General features: G+C 46.9%; 1 protein-coding gene across 1 annotated transcript; it reads right to left on the reverse strand.

The window, feature by feature from the left end:
• Positions 1–15,374: 15,374 nt before the first annotated feature.
• Positions 15,375–17,602, reverse strand: LOC123079702 (60S ribosomal protein L36-3). Its single transcript, XM_044502501.1, has 4 exons — positions 17,466–17,602; positions 17,216–17,335; positions 16,018–16,217; positions 15,375–15,577 (listed from the first exon to the last, which is right to left on the reverse strand). The coding sequence occupies exons 2-4, from the start codon at positions 17,315–17,317 to the stop codon at positions 15,541–15,543; spliced, it is 339 nt and encodes a 112-aa protein (XP_044358436.1). The 5' UTR covers positions 17,318–17,335; positions 17,466–17,602; the 3' UTR covers positions 15,375–15,540.
• Between the last annotated feature and the right edge of the window lie 2,497 nt (positions 17,603–20,099).

Consider the following 20,099-nt stretch of genomic DNA (forward strand, 5'->3'; position numbering starts at 1 on the left):
AGTCGAGTCTAGACATTACAAAACTTTTACTAACATGGCTGTGTGTCTTACGGGCCCACGTCGCCATTGGGTGGTACTAGGATCTTTTACTCCTCGACCTTTACTCTGGGACTCTGAACTCTCTTCTACTCGGGTTAAACGAATTTACTAACTCTAACACTAGGATCCCGTGACCGCATTCACCCCAAAGTTGGATAAGCCATAGTTGTTTCTTAGAATAGTATTTTGAACAATTCACACACTGTCATTTGACTCCTTTGAAACGTCTTTGCTTTCAGATGGAACCCACGAGGCAGGTCGTGCGCCACACGACGGCCATTGGTGCCTCGGGATCACCTGCGGTGCTAGCTGAGATGATGACCTATCTGGGTTATCGCTGGCACCCTGAGTACACCGTCTACGAGGAGTACCAGGACTTTAACCAGGAGCAGTACCGTGCCATCGTCCACCTCTACTCTCGGGAGTATGACTCCACTACTGTGCTGCACACCGCACATGGTGTTGGTGTGACCATCGATATGGCTGTCCACGATGCTGCCTATGCTGCTCTGACACGTCTTCGTGGAGAGTATCGGGAGTTGGACACCTCCCCTTTCAGGCACATTGCTATCGCATCTGATGTTGGTGCGGAGGGATACTATACTGCTGCCTACTCCACTGTCACCCGAGAGCCCTTCTACCATCAGAACCTGGTTCTGCATGCTGATGGGCTGGATCGAGCTAACCGAGCTCTTCGCCACGAGATGTACACCACCCGTCAGCACCTTTACCGTGCTCTGACGCTGCTGCACCCCTTTGTCCGATCTGGACAGGTACCGCGTACTGCGATCTACCCAGCCAGGACCGTGATGCCCCACGGTGTCGGTTGGCCAGAGGTGGGAGGCTACTCTCCCGCACTTGGTCCTCTTCTGCCACCTGAGCGTCGGGCTCTACACCTGAGTATCCGCGGCCCCCAGTCTGCTGACGTGGAGGGCTATCCGTTGCCTCACTACCAGCTGTCGGGCTACGATTACCTCCACAGTACCTCTTGGGACTGATGTAGTCTTGCTTAGTAGTGTTAGATGCATTCGCCGCGAGCCTGTGTGCCGCCTATGATGTTTTGGTCTATGTACTGAACTCTGTGTACTGAACTCTATGCATGACCCCTTTTGTAAGTTATGCCGACTACTATGTAGTAGCTATCGTGCTCCTCTCGTTATGCATGTTTCATCATGAATGATTCTTGTCTTTGCAAATATTTCTCAATGCTGAACTACCCCTGTTATATATTAGCAGGATGGTTAGACCAGGTGGTCGTGGTCGTGGTGGCGATGCCCCACCACCACCTGAGTACATGGCTGGTATGATCCAACAGTTTGAACTGAACCGCCAATTCATGGAAAATATGATGGCTCAGTTTCCTCGCCCCAATATGAACCAGCAGCCAGCCCAAGTGACTCTTCAAGATTTCATACGCCTCAACCCAACCATCTACCGCAGCTCAACTCAGCCTCTGGATGCTGATGACTGGCTCCGTGACATCACCTATGAGATGGAGTCTGCTGATGTAGCCCCTGCCAGCTATGTCACCTTTGCTTCCTTCTTCTTGAAGGGACCCGCAGCTCAATGGTGGGACAGCCACAGGCGTACTCTGCCAGCTGGAACAATCATCACATGGCCAGACTTCCAAGCAGCTTTCCGTGCCCGCTTCATTCCTCAGGGAGTCATGGACCGGAAGAAGCGTGAGTTCCGCAACCTCACCCAAGGCAACAAAACTGTTGAAGCTTATCAGCGGGAGTTTCTGGACTTGTCTCGCTATGCTGAAGAGGACATTGCAACTGATGCACGCAGACAGGAGAAGTTCCGTGATGGCCTTCAAGCTGACATCAAGCTCGCACTTCTAGTGCATGACTTTGCTGATTTCGCCACCTTGGTGAACAAGGCCATCAATGTCGAAACTGGTCTGCAGGAATACCAGAGCTCTCACAGGCGCAACCGTGACACGGGCTCATCTTCGGGCTCGCCCTCACAGAAGCGTAAGATATGGATCCCGAACAGCATGTACCGTCCAAATGCATCTGCCCCAAGGCAGACCTATGCTGCACCTCGTCTGCCTCCACCACCATCTAGGCAGTCAAGACTTCCAGCTCCACCATCCCAAGCTCCTGTTCCCACTCCCAATAATGGTCTGTGCTACAAGTGTGGACAACCAGGTCACCGTGCCAGGGACTGCAATCAGAATCAGAATCAACTTGCCCTTCCAGCAACGGGCCGTGGTAACAACCAGCCCCGCAACAACAATGCTAAGTCTTATGGTCGTGCTCATGCCAACCACGTTGATCTCAACGAAGCTCAAGACCAGCCTGCTACTGTGATGGGTACACTCCTCGTAAATTCAGTACCAGCATCCGTTTTATTTGATACAGGTGCATCGCATTCATTCATGTCAGAAGATTTTGCATACAAGCACGACGTTAAATGTGAGGAGATGAACACCTCTGTATTGGTCAAAACCCCCGTGGGACAGTGTCAAACCTCCTTGGTTGGCATCGATGTCCCCGTGGAAATCGAAGGGCTGGAATTCTATGCCTCTCCCATTATCCTGAAGTCGTCTAACATCGACCTCATTTTGGGTATGGATTGGTTGAAAGCGCATACTGCTTCTATAGTTTGCGCCACTCAGACCGTCCATCTGCTACACCCTTCAGATGAGATAGTTACTTACCAAGCCCATCTGGTGCAAAATGCCGAGGCAAGGCTCTATGCATTGAATGCATTGAACGCTGCACCACTCGAGGGCATTGAAAACATTCCCGTCGTGCGTGAATTCCTCGACGTCTTTCCTGAAGAACTTCCAGGGATTCCCCCTGCTAGAGCTGTCGAATTCATCATCGACTTGAAACCAGGCACCACTCCTATAGCCAAGCGACCCTACAAAATGCCGCCGCATGAACTCCTTGAGCTTAAGGAGGAAATCGACAAATCTCTTCGCAAAGGATTCATTCGCCCAAGTTGCTCTCCTTGGGGAGCACCTTCTCTCTTTGTCAAGAAGAAGGATGGGACAAACCGGTTAGTTCAAGACTACCGTCCTATAAACCAAGCTACCATTCAGAATAAATACCCTCTTCCTCGGATCAATGATCTATATGATCAACTGGCGGGTTCGTCAGTGTTCTCTAAGCTCGACTTGAGGTTGGGTTACCACCAGATCCGTGTTCGCGAAGAGGATATCCCAAAGACCGCCTTCGTGACTCGCTATGGTTCATACGAGTACACCGTCATGTCTTTCGGTTTAACCAATGCTCCAGCCACCTTCTCTCGTCTGATGAACTATATATTCATGGATTACCTCGACAAGTTCGTTGTGGTTTATCTGGATGATATCCTGGTATTTTCCAAGAACGAAGAAGAACATGCTGAACATCTTCGACTTGTGCTGGAAAAGCTACGAGAGCATCAACTATATGCCAAGTTCTCCAAATGTGAATTCTGGCTACCGGAAGTAACCTATCTTGGGCATGTCATCTCTAAGGATGGTATTGCCGTCAACCCCGAGCGAGTTCAGGCTATTCTTGATTGGACTCCTCCCAAGAACGTTAAGCAAGTCAGAAGTTTTCTCGGTCTCGCCAGCTATTGCCGTCGATTCGTCGAGAACTTCTCCAAGATCGCCAGGCCTCTGACTAACCTGTTGCATAAGGGCGTCAAGTTCCAATGGACAGACAAATGTCAGGAAAGTTTCCAGGCACTCAAAGACAAGTTGACTTCTGCCCCAGTTCTAGCTCCACCTGATACTAAGAAGGACTTCGTCATTTACTGCGACGCTTCCCGTCAAGGATTAGGCTGTGTCCTAATGCAAGACCGCAAAGTGATTGCTTATGCCTCTCGGCAATTGCGCCCTCACGAAGAGAACTACCCAGTTCACGACCTCGAACTTGCTGCTGTCATTCATGCGCTGAAGCAGTGGCGACATTACCTTCTCGGTAATCGTTGCGAGATCTTCACTGACCACCAAAGTCTGAAGTATCTGTTTACTCAGCCAGATCTGAACCTCCGTCAACAGAGATGGATGGAGCTTGTTGCAGACTTTGACTTGGGTATTTCCTATACGCCAGGCAAGGCTAATGTAATGGCTGATGCCTTGAGCCGCAAGTCTTACTGCAACCACCTCCAGGTTCACAAAGTTCAGCCCTCGCTTGTTGAAGAATTCAGGAAGCTGAACCTCCATATTGTTCCTCCGGGTGCACTCGCTCCCCCTCCTAAGGAGTTTGGCAAGGTGAACCTCCACGTTGTTACCCAGGGTTCCCTCAATACCCTAGTTGCTAAACCAGATCTCGTGGACAGCATCAAAAGGCTACAGAAGTATGACTCTGAAGCCCACAAGATTAAGCGCTACCTCGCAGAAGGAAAGCCCTCATTCTTCACCATTGCTGAAGATGGCACCCTATACTTCAAGGGCCGCCTAGTGGTGCCATGTGCAGAGAAAAACCTGGATATGACACAGGAAGTTATGAAAGAAGCTCATGATACGCCTCTATGTATCCACCCTGGTAGTACAAAGATGTACCAAGACATCCGTCAGAGATTCTGGTGGTCTAATATGAAGCAAGACATTGCTCGTTATGTTGCTGAGTGTGACGTTTGCCGTCGTATCAAAGCAGAACATCAAAGGCCTGCTGGAACTCTGCAACCTATCTCTATTCCTGAATGGAAATGGGACCATGTTGAGATGGACTTCGTCACTGGATTTCCCAAATCACAGAAAGGTAATGATGCTATTCTTGTCGTCATTGACCGGCTTTCCAAAGTTGCACATTTTCTGGCAGTCAAAGGAAACGATCACTGCTAGCCAGCTGGCAACGCTCTATATGTCCAGGATTGTTTCACTCCATGGTATTCCATTGGTTATCAGTTCAGACCGTGGCAGCTTATTCACTTCAAGATTCTGGGCAAGTTTCCAAGAAGCTATGGGAACTCATCTGTCATTCAGTACTGCGTTTCATCCTCAGTCGCAAGGGCAAGTTGAACGCGTCAACCAAGTTCTCGAAGACATGCTTCGAGCTTGTGTTATTTCCTTCGGCAAGAAATGGGAGGAATCTCTCCCGTATGCTGAGTTCTCTTATAATAATAGCTATCAAGCTAGTCTGAAGATGGCCCCCTTCGAAGTGTTATATGGACGAAAGTGCCGAACCCCTCTGAACTGGTCAGAAACTGGGGAACGTCCACTCTTCGGTCCGGATATTATCCAAGATGCCGAAGAACAAGTCCGCATTATTCGCGAGAATCTCAAGACTGCTCAGTCACGTCAGAAGAGTCAGTATGACCGTCATCATAAAGACATGGTCTATCAACCTGGCGAAAAGGCTTATCTTCGAGTCACACCTATGAAGGGTGCTCACCGCTTCGGAATCAAGGGCAAACTAGCTCCTCGATATATTGGCCCATTCCTTATTCTCGAAAGGCGTGGAAAAGTGGCATACCAACTGGAGCTACCGCCGAACCTTTCTCAGGTTCACGATGTGTTCCATGTGTCACAGCTCCGCCGTTGCTTCAAGGACCCAATCCGAGCAGTGGATCATGAAGTGCTCGAATGGCAGCAGGACCTCTCCTATAAGGAGCATCCAGTCCGCATTCTCGACCAAGCTGAACGCCGCACACGTCAGAAGGCGATCAAGTTCCTCAAAGTCCAGTGGTCGCACCATTCTAAAGATGAAGCCACTTGGGAACGAGAGGATCGTCTGCGCGAAGAATACCCCGCACTGTTTCCTTCTACCTCCTAAATCTCGGGATGAGATTTCTTGTAGTGGAGGAGATTTGTAACGCCCGGATAATCATGCTACAGTAATCCCACGCTAATGATGCCACATCACCACGGTTACTGTTGTTAACCTCGCGATGATTCGAAACCGTTTCAAAATTTAAATTCAAATTAATGTCAATAATAAAAGTTTTCAAAAATTTAAACAAAAATGTTCGGTGGGTGCCAGATATTGCACTGATAATTATTGTGGAGAGAACATGTTTTTAGAAAATGCCTAAATGCTTTTAAATGAATTAAAACAGAAAAGAAAATAAATAAATAAATAAATAAAGAGAAAACAGAACAAAAAGAAAAAGAAAACAAACAAGAAAAGGAACCCCCCTTCCCCCACTAGGCACTGGCCCAACTGGGCCGACCCCCAGGCCCAGCCGGCCAGCCCACCTCCCCCGGTCGCCTCCCTCCTCCCTGTTCACCCGACCCAGCGACCGCGCTCGCCGGTCGCCGCCGAACCCTCTCGCCGTCCCCGTCGGCGAAGGGATAAGGGCGACGTCCTGCACCCCCCTGGCCCCTGCCCCCACTCCCCCTCGACGCCCCCCCCTCCCAGATCCACTTCTCCTCCCTCTCCGATCCCTTTCCCCACCTCGCCCGAACGCCACCGCCGCCATGCCTCCGGCCTAGCCGCGGCCACCGAGCCCCGTTCTCCTCCCCGACGTGTCCACGAGCTCCGCCGCGTCGAGCCCGTCCTCCCCGACCACCTGCTCGAGCCGGGATCCCCTACATCACCCCCAACGCCGTCGCCTTCCTCCTCGGGTCGCCGCCGTCTTCTTCGACTCCGGCGACTGCTGCTGCTACTAAGCCTCCCACGGGCCTTTCTTGCGCCGCGCGGTGAGCTTCCGCTTCTCCTCCCCCTCGCCGTTCGCTCGCCCGCGCCCCCGAGCTAGCCCCGCCACCGCGTCCGAGAGCTTGCCGTTGCAGCTCGCCTCGCCGTCGCGGCCTCGGTCCCCTGAGCTCGAAAGCGAGCTCGGCCCCATGCTCCTGGGGCTCCAAGGGCCCCGTAGAGCAGATCCGCGCCGCTCACCGTGCCCCCTAGCGCCGCTCCACCCGTGCCCGACCTCCGACCTCCGCCGTTGAGGTCGCCGCCGTCGATGCACCCCCGCTCCGACCATGCTGTAGCCCCAGAACGACGCGGCTTCGCCTCCGCTTCCGAACGCGCTATAGCGCGGGCCAAACGGTGCCCCGTAGCCCGTTTCCGGCGAGATCCGAGCCGCGCCGCCGCGTTTGGCGTCGCCGGCGTTGAGCCGCCGGCCGCGCTGAGCTGGCGCACCTGGGGCCACCCCCTGGGTCGCTGCCAGTGGGTCCTGGTGGCCCAGTTGACTGGGTTGACCCCAGTCAACTGTTGACTGGGCAGGCCCCAGCCACTGACATGCGGGCCCCGCCGCATAATTAACAAAAAAAATGTTTTTATAAATAAAACTAATTAATTAATCTAAATAGGCACTGACAGGTGGGGCCTACCTGCTAATAACCTTGTTTAAGTTAATTATAAAACTCTGTTAGTGCCCTGTCAATGACATGTGGGTCCCACTGGACCCACCTGTCTGGTTTGACTGGTCAGCCGACCTGTTGACCTGCTGACGTCAGCATTACCTCATGCTGACGTCATAATTCATTTTTGCTAAATTCAAATAATTCCAGAAATTCAAATATTCTTTGAAAATTCATATCTTTTAAACCGTAACTCGGATGAAAATGTTTTCTACATGAAAGTTGCTCAGAACGACGAGACGAATCCGAATACGCAATCCGTTCGTCCACCACACCTCCCTAACATATCGAACTAGCAACTTTCCCCCTCCGGTCGTCTGTCCGAAAACGCAAAACATCGGGAATACTTCCCGGATGTTCCCCCCCTTCGCCGGTACCACCTACTGTCGCGTTAGGACACACCTCGCACTGCTCATTGTCATGTCATGCATCGTCATGTTTATGTTTGCATTGTATTTACTGTTTCTTCCCCCTCTTCTCTCCGGTAGACTACGAGACCGACACTGCTGCTGCCCAGTTCGACTACGGAGTTGACGACCCCTCCTACTTGCCAGAGCAACCAGGCAAGCCCCCCCCCTTGATCACCAGATATCGCCTATTCTTCTCTATACTGCTTGCATTAGAGTAGTGTAGCATGTTACTGCTTTCCGATATCCTATCCTGATGCATAGCCTATCCTTGCTACTACTGTTGTTACCTTTACCTGCAATCCTACATGCTTAGTATAGGATGCTAGTTTTCCATCAGTGGCCCTACATTCTTGTCCGTCTGCTGTGCTATACTATCGGGCCGTGATCACCTGGGCGGTGATCACGGGTATATACTTATATACTATATACATGACACATGTGATGACTAAAGTCGGGTCGGCTCGTAGGAGTACCCGCGAGTGGATCTTTGTGGCGGAGCGACAGGGCAGGTTGAGACCGCCTAGGTGAGAGGTGGGCCTGGCCCTGGTCGGCGTTCGCGGTTACTTAACACGCTTAACGAGATCTTGGTATTTGATCTGAGTCTGGCCATTTGGTCTATACGCACTAACCATCTACGTGGGAGTAGTTATGGGTATCCCGGCGTCGTGGTATCAGCCGAAGCTCTTTTGACGTCAGCAACTGAGTGGCGCGCGCCGCATTGGACCGTAAGCTCGCGCTTGTACTAAGGGGGCTAGGTCTGCTTCCGGCCGCGTACGCAACGTGCAGGTGTGCATAGGGCGATGGGCCCAGACCCCTGCGCGCATAGGTTTAGACCGGCGTGCTGACCTCTCTGTTGAGCCTAGGTGGGGCTGCGACGTGTTGATCTTACGAGGCCGGGCATGACCCAGAAAAGTGTGTCCGGCCAAATGGGATCGAGCGTGTTGGGTTATGTGGTGCACCCCTGCAGGGAAGTTTATCTATTCGAATAGCCGTGTCCCTCGGTAAAAGGACGACCCGGAGTTGTACCTTGACCTTATGACAACTAGAACTGGATACTGAATAAAATACACCCTTCCAAGTGCCAGATACAACCCGGTGATCGCTCTCTAACAGGGCGACGAGGAGGGGATCGCCGGGTAGGATTATGCTATGCGATGCTACTTGGAGGACTTCAATCTACTCTCTTCTACATGCTGCAAGATGGAGATGACCAGAAGCGTAGTCTTCGACAGGACTAGCTATCCCCCTTTTATTCTGGCATTCTGCAGTTCAGTCCACTGATATGCCCCTTTACACATATACCCATGCATATGTAGTGTAGCTCCTTGCTTGCGAGTACTTTGGATGAGTACTCACGGTTGCTTCTCTCCCTCTTTTCCCCCTTTCCTTTCTATCTGGTTGTCGCAACCAGATGTTGGAGTCCAGGAGCCAGACGCCACCGTCGACGACGACACCTACGACACTGGAGGTGCCTACTACTACGTGCAGGCCGCTGACGACGACCAGGAGTAGTTAGGAGGATCCCAGGCAGGAGGCCTGCGCCTCGTTCGATCTGTATCCCAGTTTGTGCTAGCCTTCTTAAGGCAAACTTGTTTAACTTATGTCTGTACTCAGATATTGTTGCTTCCGCTGACTCGTCTGTGTTCGAGCACTTGTATTCGAGCCCTCGAGGCCCCTGGCTGGTATTATGATGCTTGTATGACTTATTTATGTTTTAGAGTTGTGTTGTGATATCTTCCCGTGAGTCTCTGATCTTGATCGTACACATTTGCGTGCATGATTAGTGTACGGTCAAAACGGGGGCGTCACAAATTTCCATTAAGGAAAGGCATGGAACACTTTCCTAGAAAGAAAATTAAATTACCTTATGAATCTATTATGAGAGCCACTTATGGATTGCATACCAAAGATGACAATACCTAGATCTATTCTGGCCTTTATGCCTAGCTAGGGCCTTAAACGATAGCGCTTGTTGGGAGGCAACCCAATTTTATTTTTGTTTCTTGTTTTTGTTTCTGTTTAGTAATAAATAATTCATCTAGCTTCTGCTTATATGTGGTTTTATGTTTTAATTAGTGTTTGTGCCAAGTAGAACCTTTGGGAAGACTTGGGTGAAGTCTTTATGATCTTGCTGTAAAAAACAGAAACTTTAGCGCTCACGAGATTAGCTGCCATTGTTTACTGGAGAGTGGTTTTAGGTTGATTATTTTTTGCAGATGATTAATAGATAAATTCCTCACGTCCACCAATTTATTTCAGAATTTTTGGAGTTACATAAGTATACGTTTGATACAGATTACTACAGACTGTTCTGTTTTTGACAGATTCTGTTTTTCGTGTGTTGTTTGCTTATTTTGATGCATCTATGGCTAGTATCGGGGGGTATGACCATAGAGAAGTTGGAATACAGTAGGTTTAACACCAATATAAATAAAGAATGAGTTCATTACAGTACCTTAAAGTGGCGATTTGTTTTCTTATACTAACGGAGCTCATGAGATTTTCTGTTGAGTTTTGTGTTGTGAAGTTTTCAAGTTTTGGGTAAAAATTTGATGGATTTTGGAACAAGGAGTGGCAAGAGCCTAAGCTTGGGGATGCCCAAGGCACCCCAAGGTAAAATTCAAGGACAAACAAAAGCCTAAGCTTTGGGGATGCCCCGGAAGGCATCCCCTCTTTCGTCTTCGTCCATCGGTAACTTTACTTGAGGCTATATTTTTATTCACCACATGATATGTGTTTTGCTTGGAGCGTCTTTTATGATTTGAGTGTTTGCTTTTTAGTTCACCACAATCATCCTTGCTGTACACACCTTTTGAAGAGACACACATGAATCGGAATTTATTAGAATACTCTATGTGCTTCACTTATATCTTTTGAGCTAGATAATTTTGCTCTAGTGCTTCACTTATATCTTTTAGAACACGGTGGTGGTTTTATTTTATAGAAATTATTGATCTCTCATGCTTCACTTATATTATTTTGAGAGTCCTTTAGAACAGCATGGTAATTTGCTTTGGCTATAAAATTAGTCCTAATATGATAGGCATCCAAGATAGGTAGAATAAAAACTTTCATAAAAAGTGCATTGAATACTATGAGAAGTTTGATACTTGATGATTGTTTTGAGATATGAAGATGGTAATATTAGAGTCGTGCTAGTTAAGTAGTTTTGAATTTGAGAAATACCTGTGTTGAAGTTTGCAAGTCCCGTAGCATGCACGTATGGTAACCGTTGTGTGACAAATTTGAAACATGAGGTGTTTTTTGATTGTCATCCTTATGAGTGGCGGTCGGGGACGAGCGATGGTCTTTTCCTACCAATCTATCCCCCTAGGAGCATGCGCGTAATGCTTTGATGACTTGTAGATTTTTGCAATAAGTATGTGAGTTCTTTATGACTAATGTTGAGTCCATGGATTATACGCACTCTCACCTTTCCATCATTGCTAGCCTCTTCGGTACCGTGCATTGACCTTTCTCACCTTGAGAGTTGGTGCAAACTTCGCTGGTGCATCCAAACCCCGTGATATGATATGCTCTATCACACATAAACCTCCTTATATCTTCCTCAAAACAGCCACCATACCTACCTATTATGGCATTTCCATAGCCATTCCGAGATATATTGCCATGAAACTTTCCACCGTTTCATTTATTATGACACGCTTCATCATTGTCATATTGCTTTGCATGATCATGTAGTTGACATCGTATTTGTGGCAAAGCCACCATGCATAATTTATCATACATGTCACTCTTGATTCATTGCTCATCCCGGTACACCGCCGGAGGCACTCATATAGAGTCATATTTTGTTCTAGTATCGAGTTGTAAATAAAGAGAAGTGTGATGATCATCATTAATAGAGCATTGTCCCAAAAAAAGTAAGGCCAAATAAAAAAAGGCCCCAAAAAAAGAGAAATGAAAGGGACAATGCTACTATCCTTTTTTTCCACACTTGTGCTTCAAAGTAGCACCATGATCTTTATGATAGAGAGTCTCTTGTTTTGTCACTTTCATATACTAGTGGGAATTTTTCATTATATAACTTGGCTTGTATATTCCGACAATGGGCTTCCTCAAATGCCCTAGGTCTTCGTGAGCAAGCAAGTTGGATGCACACCCACTTAGTTTCTTTTGTTGAGCTTTCATACATTTATAGCTCTAGTGCCTCCGTTGCATGGCAATCCCTACTCCTTGCATTGACATCAATTGATGGGCATCTCCCTAGCCCGTTGATTAACCGCGTCAATGTGAGACTTTCTCCTTTTTTGTCTTCTACACACAACCCCCATCATTATACTCTATTCCACCCATAGTGCTATGTCCATGGCTCACGCTCATGTATTGCGTGAAAGTTGAAAAAAGTTTGAGATTACTTAAGTATGAAACAATTGCTTGGCTTGTCATCGGGGTTGTGCACGATGAGAGCATTTTTGTGTGATGAAAATGAAGCATAGCCAAACTATATGATTTTGTAGGGATAAGCTTTCTTTGGCCATGCTATTTTGAGAAGACATAATTGCTTAGTTAGTATGCTTGAAGTATTATTATTTTGATGTCAATATTAAACTTTTGTCTTGAATCTTTTGGATCTGAACATTCATGCCACACTTAATAGAATTACTTAGAAAATTATGTTAGGTAGCATTCCACATCAAAAATTCTGTTTTTTATCATTTACCTACTCGAGGACGAGCAGGAATTAAGCTTGGGGATGCTTGATACGTCTCCAACGTATCTATAATTTTTTATTGTTTCATGCTAATATATTATCTGTTTTGGATGTTTAATGGGCTTTATTATGCACTTTTATTATTTTTGGAACTAACCTATTAACCGAAGGCCCAGTGCAAATTGCTGGTTTTTTTTTGCCTATTTGAGTGTTTCGCGGAAAAGGAAAATCAAATGGAATGAAACCTTCGGGAGAGTTATTTTTGGAACAAACGCAATCCAGGAGACTTGGAGTGGACGTCAAGGAAGCAACGAGGCGGCCACGAGGCAAGGAGGCGCCCCCCCACCCTCGTGGCTCCACCGACCTACTTCTTTCGCCTATATATATACTCATATACCCTGAAAACATCCGAGAGCACCACGAAACCCCTATTTCCACCGTCGCAACCTTCTGTACCCGTGAGATCCCATCTTGGGGCCTTTTCCGGCGCTCCGCGGGAGGGGGAATCGATCACGGAGGGCTTCTACATCAACACCATAGCCTCTCCGATGATGTGTGAGTAGTTTACCACAGACCTTCAGGTCCATAGTTATTAGCTAGATGGCTTCTTCTCTCTCTTTGGATCTCAATACAAAGTTCTCCTCGATTCTCTTGGAGATCTATTCGATGTAGTTATTTTTGCGGTGTGTTTGTCGAGATCTGAGGAATTGTGGGTTTATGATCAAGATTATCTATGAACAATATTTGGTTCTTCTCTGAATTCTTATATGTATGATTTGATATATTTGCAAGTCTCTTTGAATTATCAGTTTGGTTTGGCCTACTAGATTGATTTTTCTTGCAATGGGAGAAGTGCTTAGCTTTGGGTTCAATCTTGTGGTGTCCTTTCCCAGTGACAGCAGGGGCAGCAAGGCACGTATTGTATTGTTGCTATCGAGGATAAAAAGATGGGGTTTATATCATATTGCTTGATTTTATCCCTCTACATCATGTCATCTTGCCTAATGCGTTACTCTGTTCTTATGAACTTAATACTCTAGATGCATGCTGGATAGCGGTCGATGTGTGGAGTAATAGTAGTAGATGCAGAATCGTTTCGGTCTACTTGTTGCGGACGTGATGCCTATATACATGATCATGCCTAGATATTCTCATAACTATGCGCTTTTCTATCAATTGCTCGATAGTAATTTGTTCACCGACCGTAGATTATGCTATCTTGAGAGAAGCCACTAGTGAAACCTATGGCCCCTGAGTCTATCTTCCATCATATTATTTTCCTATCGATTTGCTATTTCTGCTGCCGTTTATTTTGCAATCTTTACTTTCCAATCTATATCTAAAAATACAAAAAAAATATTTATCTTATTATCTCTATCAGATCTCATTTTTGCAAGTGGCCGTGAAGGGATTGACAACCCCTTTATTGCGTTGGTTGCAAGGTTCTTATTTGTTTGTGCTGGTACAAGGTGACTTGCGTGTAACCTCCTACTGGATTGATACCTTGGTTCTCAAAAACTGAGGAAAATACTTACGCTACTTTGCTGCATCACCCTTTCCTCTTCAAGGGAAAACCAACGCATGCTCAAGAGGTAGCACCGGTTCTTTGCTTTCATCCGCCCCGGCGCCGAGCCACCTCGCCGCGGCTTTTCATTGCTCGCCGGCAGGCCGGAGAGGGCGGCGAGGACCATGAGATGTTCCTCTTCCTGAACGTCGGCATCGGCTTCCTCCTCCAGCAGCGTGGCAAGCGCCTCCTTGTCGTCTGAGTCCATTGCCGAGGCAGGCAAATCACCGAACACCTAGCGGGCGCGGTGGGCGCGCACCCGCCGGTACACCGCCCCTGCGCGGACGGAACGCCGAAAAAATGGCCCAGATGGTGGTGGAGAGGCTGTCTCGGCGAAACCTTTGCTCTTTTTCCGACGGGGAATGGCCTATCTAGCTGTGGCGGGCGGTGTGCGGCGACGGGATAGCTGGGTCGCGGCCGGGTGGCGGACGAGCTCGCGAGGGGGGGAGGCGAATATGGACGATAGGCTTGACTTTTCACCTGACGGTGTGGGCACTGGGCCGAAGCCCCCGAGCCCCCCCCCCCCCCCCCAGTGCGGCAGGTTCCGCCTGCGATCGCCGGGCCAAAAAACAGACCAAGCCGGCGGATTTCTGCGTCCTGGAGGCGCGACTGGGACGTTTTTTCGGCGCCGGAGCGAAAAAAATCATATGAGGGGCCTGTTTGGGGCGCGGCTGAAGATGCTCTAATTCTGAAGCCAAAGTGAGCCGTTCACGACATGCAATAGCCTCTGCGCTGATGCTACTAGGAACAGACATCCATCGTTCCTACAAATCGATGCTGCTGCGCACACTTTATTACGTAAGAGTCATGTGTCTTTAATTTTTATCGCATCTACTACTCCGTCACATAATGTGCGCTTTTTTGACACTAGGCCGGAGGGAGTATGCCACTATGGTATATATTCTTTGAATCCATGAGTTGCAAACGGACTATGCCACTATGGTATATATTCTCATGAATTGCTTTCGTCCGTGCTGACCAGATAGCTACCAGGCCGACCACCATGAGTGTAAACTCCTCGTCCGATAATGCATCATGCATTGGAAACAACCAGTTTTTTGAGCTGGAAAACAACCAGTTTCAACCAGTTTTGGCCATATGATTTTGTTTCCAGCGATGCCGCGCACACTTCTCCACCGAAGGGGCCATTACTAAATGGGCTGTCAGACCATGAAAACCGCACACTCCCCCACCGAAGGGGCATTAAGGACAAACAGGGCCCAAGTTCTCAAGGTCCTAAAGGATACAAAATCAAACCTGCTTTACTGCCCAGATCAATAAGGTCTGGGAAGAACATACGACCATCGCCATACAGATAGCTCGGATATTAAAGTAATAAAACAAAGACGCTTGATTTCTGTGAAGAAAAGGTGATAGGTATTCTCAAAATAGAAACCACCCACTAAGATAGTGCCAAAAACTCACGGTTTTACTCTGAACTCAGAATGCAATGTACTACCATGTTACTCCACTTGCAAATATAGTGTCGAAAATTCATAGTTTGACTCTGAACTTGAAATTGCCACAGGCTACAGACTACAGACTTGGCATAATATGGAAATACGGGGCAACGCATTGAGATAAATAGAATTTCACCAACATGCAAAATCTATTTCTTCTTGTCCGCAGCACCACCACCACCAGACCTACATGACAGAACAATGAGCTCATTCATATACATTATTGTTATAGGGAAAAAGAAATTACAGGAGCTATTTATGTTTCCTGATTGGTAGGACGAATGGACTTTGGTCAAGCAAAAGAAACAACTAAAGAACCACATAAAACAACAATGATTATGACCAAGGTTGCTCCATTGTCTACAGCACCATAGCACTGACATCTTCCAAGTTGATGCTGTTGTCTACAGCCTACACTACTTGCAATATAGAAAAGCCACTGGCTTGAAAAGGGGCATTTAAAAAACATTGTTGGAAGCCACCGAAGCAACTAGTGATCAACAAATTCATCATTCATGATGTAAGAGGACGAATTATCTAGAACAAAAAGGAAAATGAACTATAGGATAACATAGTAAAATAGTGTCCATAATATAAACTGCAATAATAAGACAGTGGTTACACACCTCATCTTCCTGAGGACACTTGACATCTCCTCCCTCTTCTTCTTTGCTCTCTTGTGAGTACCAAGCTTCCTCTTGGCGACCTTGAGTGCACGCTTGTCCTTTCCAACCTTAAGAAGCTCAGTGATACGCTTCTCATAGGGAGCAAATCCAGCAACCTCCCTAATCAAGTTCCGGACAAACAGCACCCTCTTGGTACCTTTCTGCAAAAATTGTCCAAGATAACAATGTAAAGAAAATACAAACTGAATAGACATGTACAAATTATTGAAAAAGCAGAGAAACATACAAATGCAAAGTTGACTTTGTTTTAGTTTCCCACAAGTTTTGTTAAAAATAGCCAACTACAATGGCCAAATAACTCAGTTTTGTTTTTGTTTGGGCATTATATGTCGTGTATAGATAGTTAATTTGCTTCAAAACTACTCCCTCTGTCCCATAATATAAGATCGTTTTTCAAGCTAAAACAGCTAGAAAAACGTTCTTATATTATGTGACAGAGCGAGTAGCAAGTTCTATTTTGAGTTTTAACATGACAAGCTAGTACTAATTGATTAAATAATATGCAAGGGATGAAAATACAACATGTCTGTATCAGTAATCAAGTCAGGAAGAATAGCCAGATCAACACATGAGCAACAATAGGAAATTAAAACTAAAGCTACGAGATGTTCAAAACTGCATTTATTAACACAGAATTAGAAAGTTGGTGTCAAAAAACGCTCTTATGTTATGGGACAGAGGGAGTACTTGATTAAGCTGGCACATTTGAGCCTGCAGGGCTAGCAACTTGGGAGTTCCAAGAATTACAGGCACCAGGCTGGCCTCAATATGTACATTCTCTTAGTCCTCAGTTTTGAGGGCTTTCATGTAATTGCAAGATACACGTCACACACTTAACCAGACAAGCTGGGACCTTCAGTAATATCAATCAAACTATGCTACAATGCTCTAACACTTAGAGCACTACCTCTTCTGGATCATAACTACAACAAAGATACACGTACACCAAGATAGTATTCAAACAAGCACAAAATACTGCAATGAATGTCAACATCTCACCAGCCTGAACACATGAATAAGCCTAAACAACAAGCAGAAGCCATCATAATATGCATGGGTAGATCAATTGCACAAGGAGACCAAATGGCAGAAAAGGAATGGGGAGAAACTAGGACAGTGGGGGTGGGAGGCTGCTTACCCCCTTCCGGTCGGACGGGCGTGGCGGCAGCTCGCGCTTGGTGACGACGTGGCCCTTGTTGATGCCCACGAAGAGCCCTGACTTGGGCTGCGACGGCGCCATGGCCGGTCTCCTGCTAACCTGAGAAGGGCGCAATGGAACAAGAACAAACCGGAATAATCAAACAGGAGCCCAGGTGAGGTGAAGGGCGATCTGAATCGAGGTTCGTGGAGGAGGAGGCGGCGCTTGGTGCGCGTGCTTGCTGGCTTACCTTGAGAATGGATGCGAGTTAAAACCCTAAGCCGCCGCCTGCGTCCCAGAAGAAAACCCTAGATTGGCGGACGCCCTTTTATATATGCTCGCCTGTGCGCGAGGCGAGGTCTCCCCTCCTCCTGCCAAACACATGGGCCTGGCGAGTGGGCTTGCTAGGCCTCATTTTGGTAGCTGGGTGATGATGGCTCATGATCGGACCGAAGTCACTAAATTGTTTCTGCCCCCTTTTTCTTTTTCTAGAGAAAGTCTGCCTTTGTCTCAAAAAATATATAGAAGGACTGTTTCTAGTTTTTATTTTTGATCTCTCTTTGTGATAAACCATTAGAAAATTCTACTATCTCTGATCCATATTAATTGTCGCTGATTTAGTACAACAAATTTTATATGTATTGTGCTCTATAATATTTTGAACATTGTGAAAGTTGTGCGCAAATACAGAGTCTTCATAATATGGCCTTCATATTGTTTTCATGCAAGTAGGTCCCATCTGTCATTGGTCATACGTTCTTTCTAGCCTATTTATAATAATTTAAAATAAATAATGAGCATATTTCAACAATTATTATTACAAACCATCTCTGAATACAATGAATAATCCAAATGCAACAAAATGCGATCAAACCAATTGTTCAAGTAAAAATAAAACAAGTTTAAAAGCAATTTAGATAGACTATCTCATACCTAGCTGCTAATGATGCTCAATGAGATCCTTCTTTCGGCTGATGATGTGAGGCCATGTCTTCAATCTTCCACTATGCCTCAACAAATGCTTGGATGTGGTTTGTGGTCCCGCGAGGCCTGGCGAGGTTGTCAATATCTTCATAGTCCATGGGGCTTGACATATCTCTCTCATCCTCTATGATCATATTTGGGTAGGGTCACAACATGTCATTATATTTGCAAGACATGCTTGTTCCAAAAACGAGCAAGCTCCCAACAATTGCAAACCTTGCTTGTAACACTCCAAATGCCCTCTCGTTGCCTTTCCTCCGAACTTCTTTCGCCCTGGCAAAATTCTTATGTTTCATGCTCTCAGGCTTAGAAATTGACCTCGCAAATGTTGATTGTGATGGATAGATGCCATGGGCTAGAAATTAGCCTTGGTCATATTGATGGCCATTCACCATAAATTTGCAAGGTAGAGAAGTAGCAGCAGCTAGCCATGCAAACGTATGAGATCTCTGCAAGAATTTCATGTCATTGTGAGATCCAGGTAACCCAAAGTAGCAATGAAAGATCCATATATCTTCGAAGGCAATAACTTCCAAAATTATGGTTGGATCTTTGTAACACCTAGTGAATTGACCGTGCCAAGACGCAGGGTAATTCTTCCACTTCTAGTGCATACAGTCAACACTCCCTAGCATCCTAGACCAGTCTTTTGCTTCATGCATCGCTAGGAGCATGGTTGTGTCCTCAACGTTCAAAGAGTGTCATCCATGAATTTGTAGGAGAGCATATGCAAGCATCTTAAGTGTCGCGGGCACCTTCTAGAAAGGGAAAAGCCCAGGAGACCAGCATCATTTCTTCGTTGATGGAAGAAAGGTTCGCTAGCATGCATGTCGTCGGCAATATGACGGAACAACCATTCGATCATGTGGAAGCGACGCTGGAACAAGTACATCGGGAAGGCACAACCTAACACAAAGCAGTTGAGCATGAGGCGCTCATGGACAACGACTTTTCCCATGAAATGTCACATGACCAAGCCTAGGCGCTTCCTCTTCTCTCTCGTTGATGATATCCATTCGGCAACCATCAATATCACCTCATCTTCTTTGGCGTCCATGGTTTCACTATCGGACTCGGAGCTTGAATCTAACGCCGAATCATCAAAAACATTAGCTATGTAATCGGATCCATCTATTGAATCCTATGTCATCTACAAAAATTTATGACTAGCTAAATTATGGGAAAAGGTTGGGGGAAATTACCTCGGGCAAGTCGTCGAGGTCGCGTGGCGGAAGGAGTGATGTGGTCGGATGGCGGGAAGAAGTCATTGTCCTGCAGTGAAGCGTTGGAGGTCTAAGAACAGCACAACGGAGGCAAGAGGGTGTTGGATGTGGCACAAATCGAAGAAGGCGCGGGGATGTAAGCGGTGACGGAAATGAGTGTGCGTCTTGAAATGTCTGCGGCGCCATCATTTGGGCAGACGGAGCACACGTGATATCGCCTCGTTCAACCTCCAAATATGGAGTGTAACGCCCTGACCAAACTCATTGGTTCATCCCACCGGGTCTAGGCTATTGCGCATGGGATCTAGGATACCCACACAGACCAACACTAGTCTTTCCTGCGTAGTTTGTCCTCACTCTTGCGCACCTCGGATCAACATCCCAGTCAGCCACTCATCCTCAGATTACTGCAAACTAAGCGCGCTTAACTTTGAGGTTCCTTTGACGAAGGGCTCCCGAAGAAGAATGTGCACTGTGTTAATATGAGTATTCTATCATTTTTGTTAAGCCAGGATGTCGCATATACCCCTCCTCAAAGGAACTGACGCCTTCGTTGGCCCAACATGAACGTTCCCACTTGGCACACATCTGTGCGCACTAGTGCCAACATTCACATGTTCCCCAAGTATGCATCACTATCCCACACACGCCCTATGTGACCGCGAGGGTTGGCTCTG

Source organism: Triticum aestivum, chromosome 3D, assembly GCF_018294505.1.
Source record: "Triticum aestivum cultivar Chinese Spring chromosome 3D, IWGSC CS RefSeq v2.1, whole genome shotgun sequence".
NCBI classification, from domain to species: domain Eukaryota; kingdom Viridiplantae; phylum Streptophyta; class Magnoliopsida; order Poales; family Poaceae; genus Triticum; species Triticum aestivum.

Excerpts from the sequence above, each read along its gene's own strand:
- LOC123079702 (XM_044502501.1), bottom strand. The coding sequence starts at position 17,317 with ATGGCGCCGTCGCAGCCCAAGTCAGGGCTCTTCGTGGGCATCAACAAG. Across the intron at positions 16,218-17,215 it reads GCCCGTCCGACCGGAAGGGG|AAAGGTACCAAGAGGGTGCT; the intron begins GTAAGCAGCCTC and ends CAATTTTTGCAG. Across the intron at positions 15,578-16,017 it reads AGTGTCCTCAGGAAGATGAG|GTCTGGTGGTGGTGGTGCTG; the intron begins GTGTGTAACCAC and ends TCTGTCATGTAG.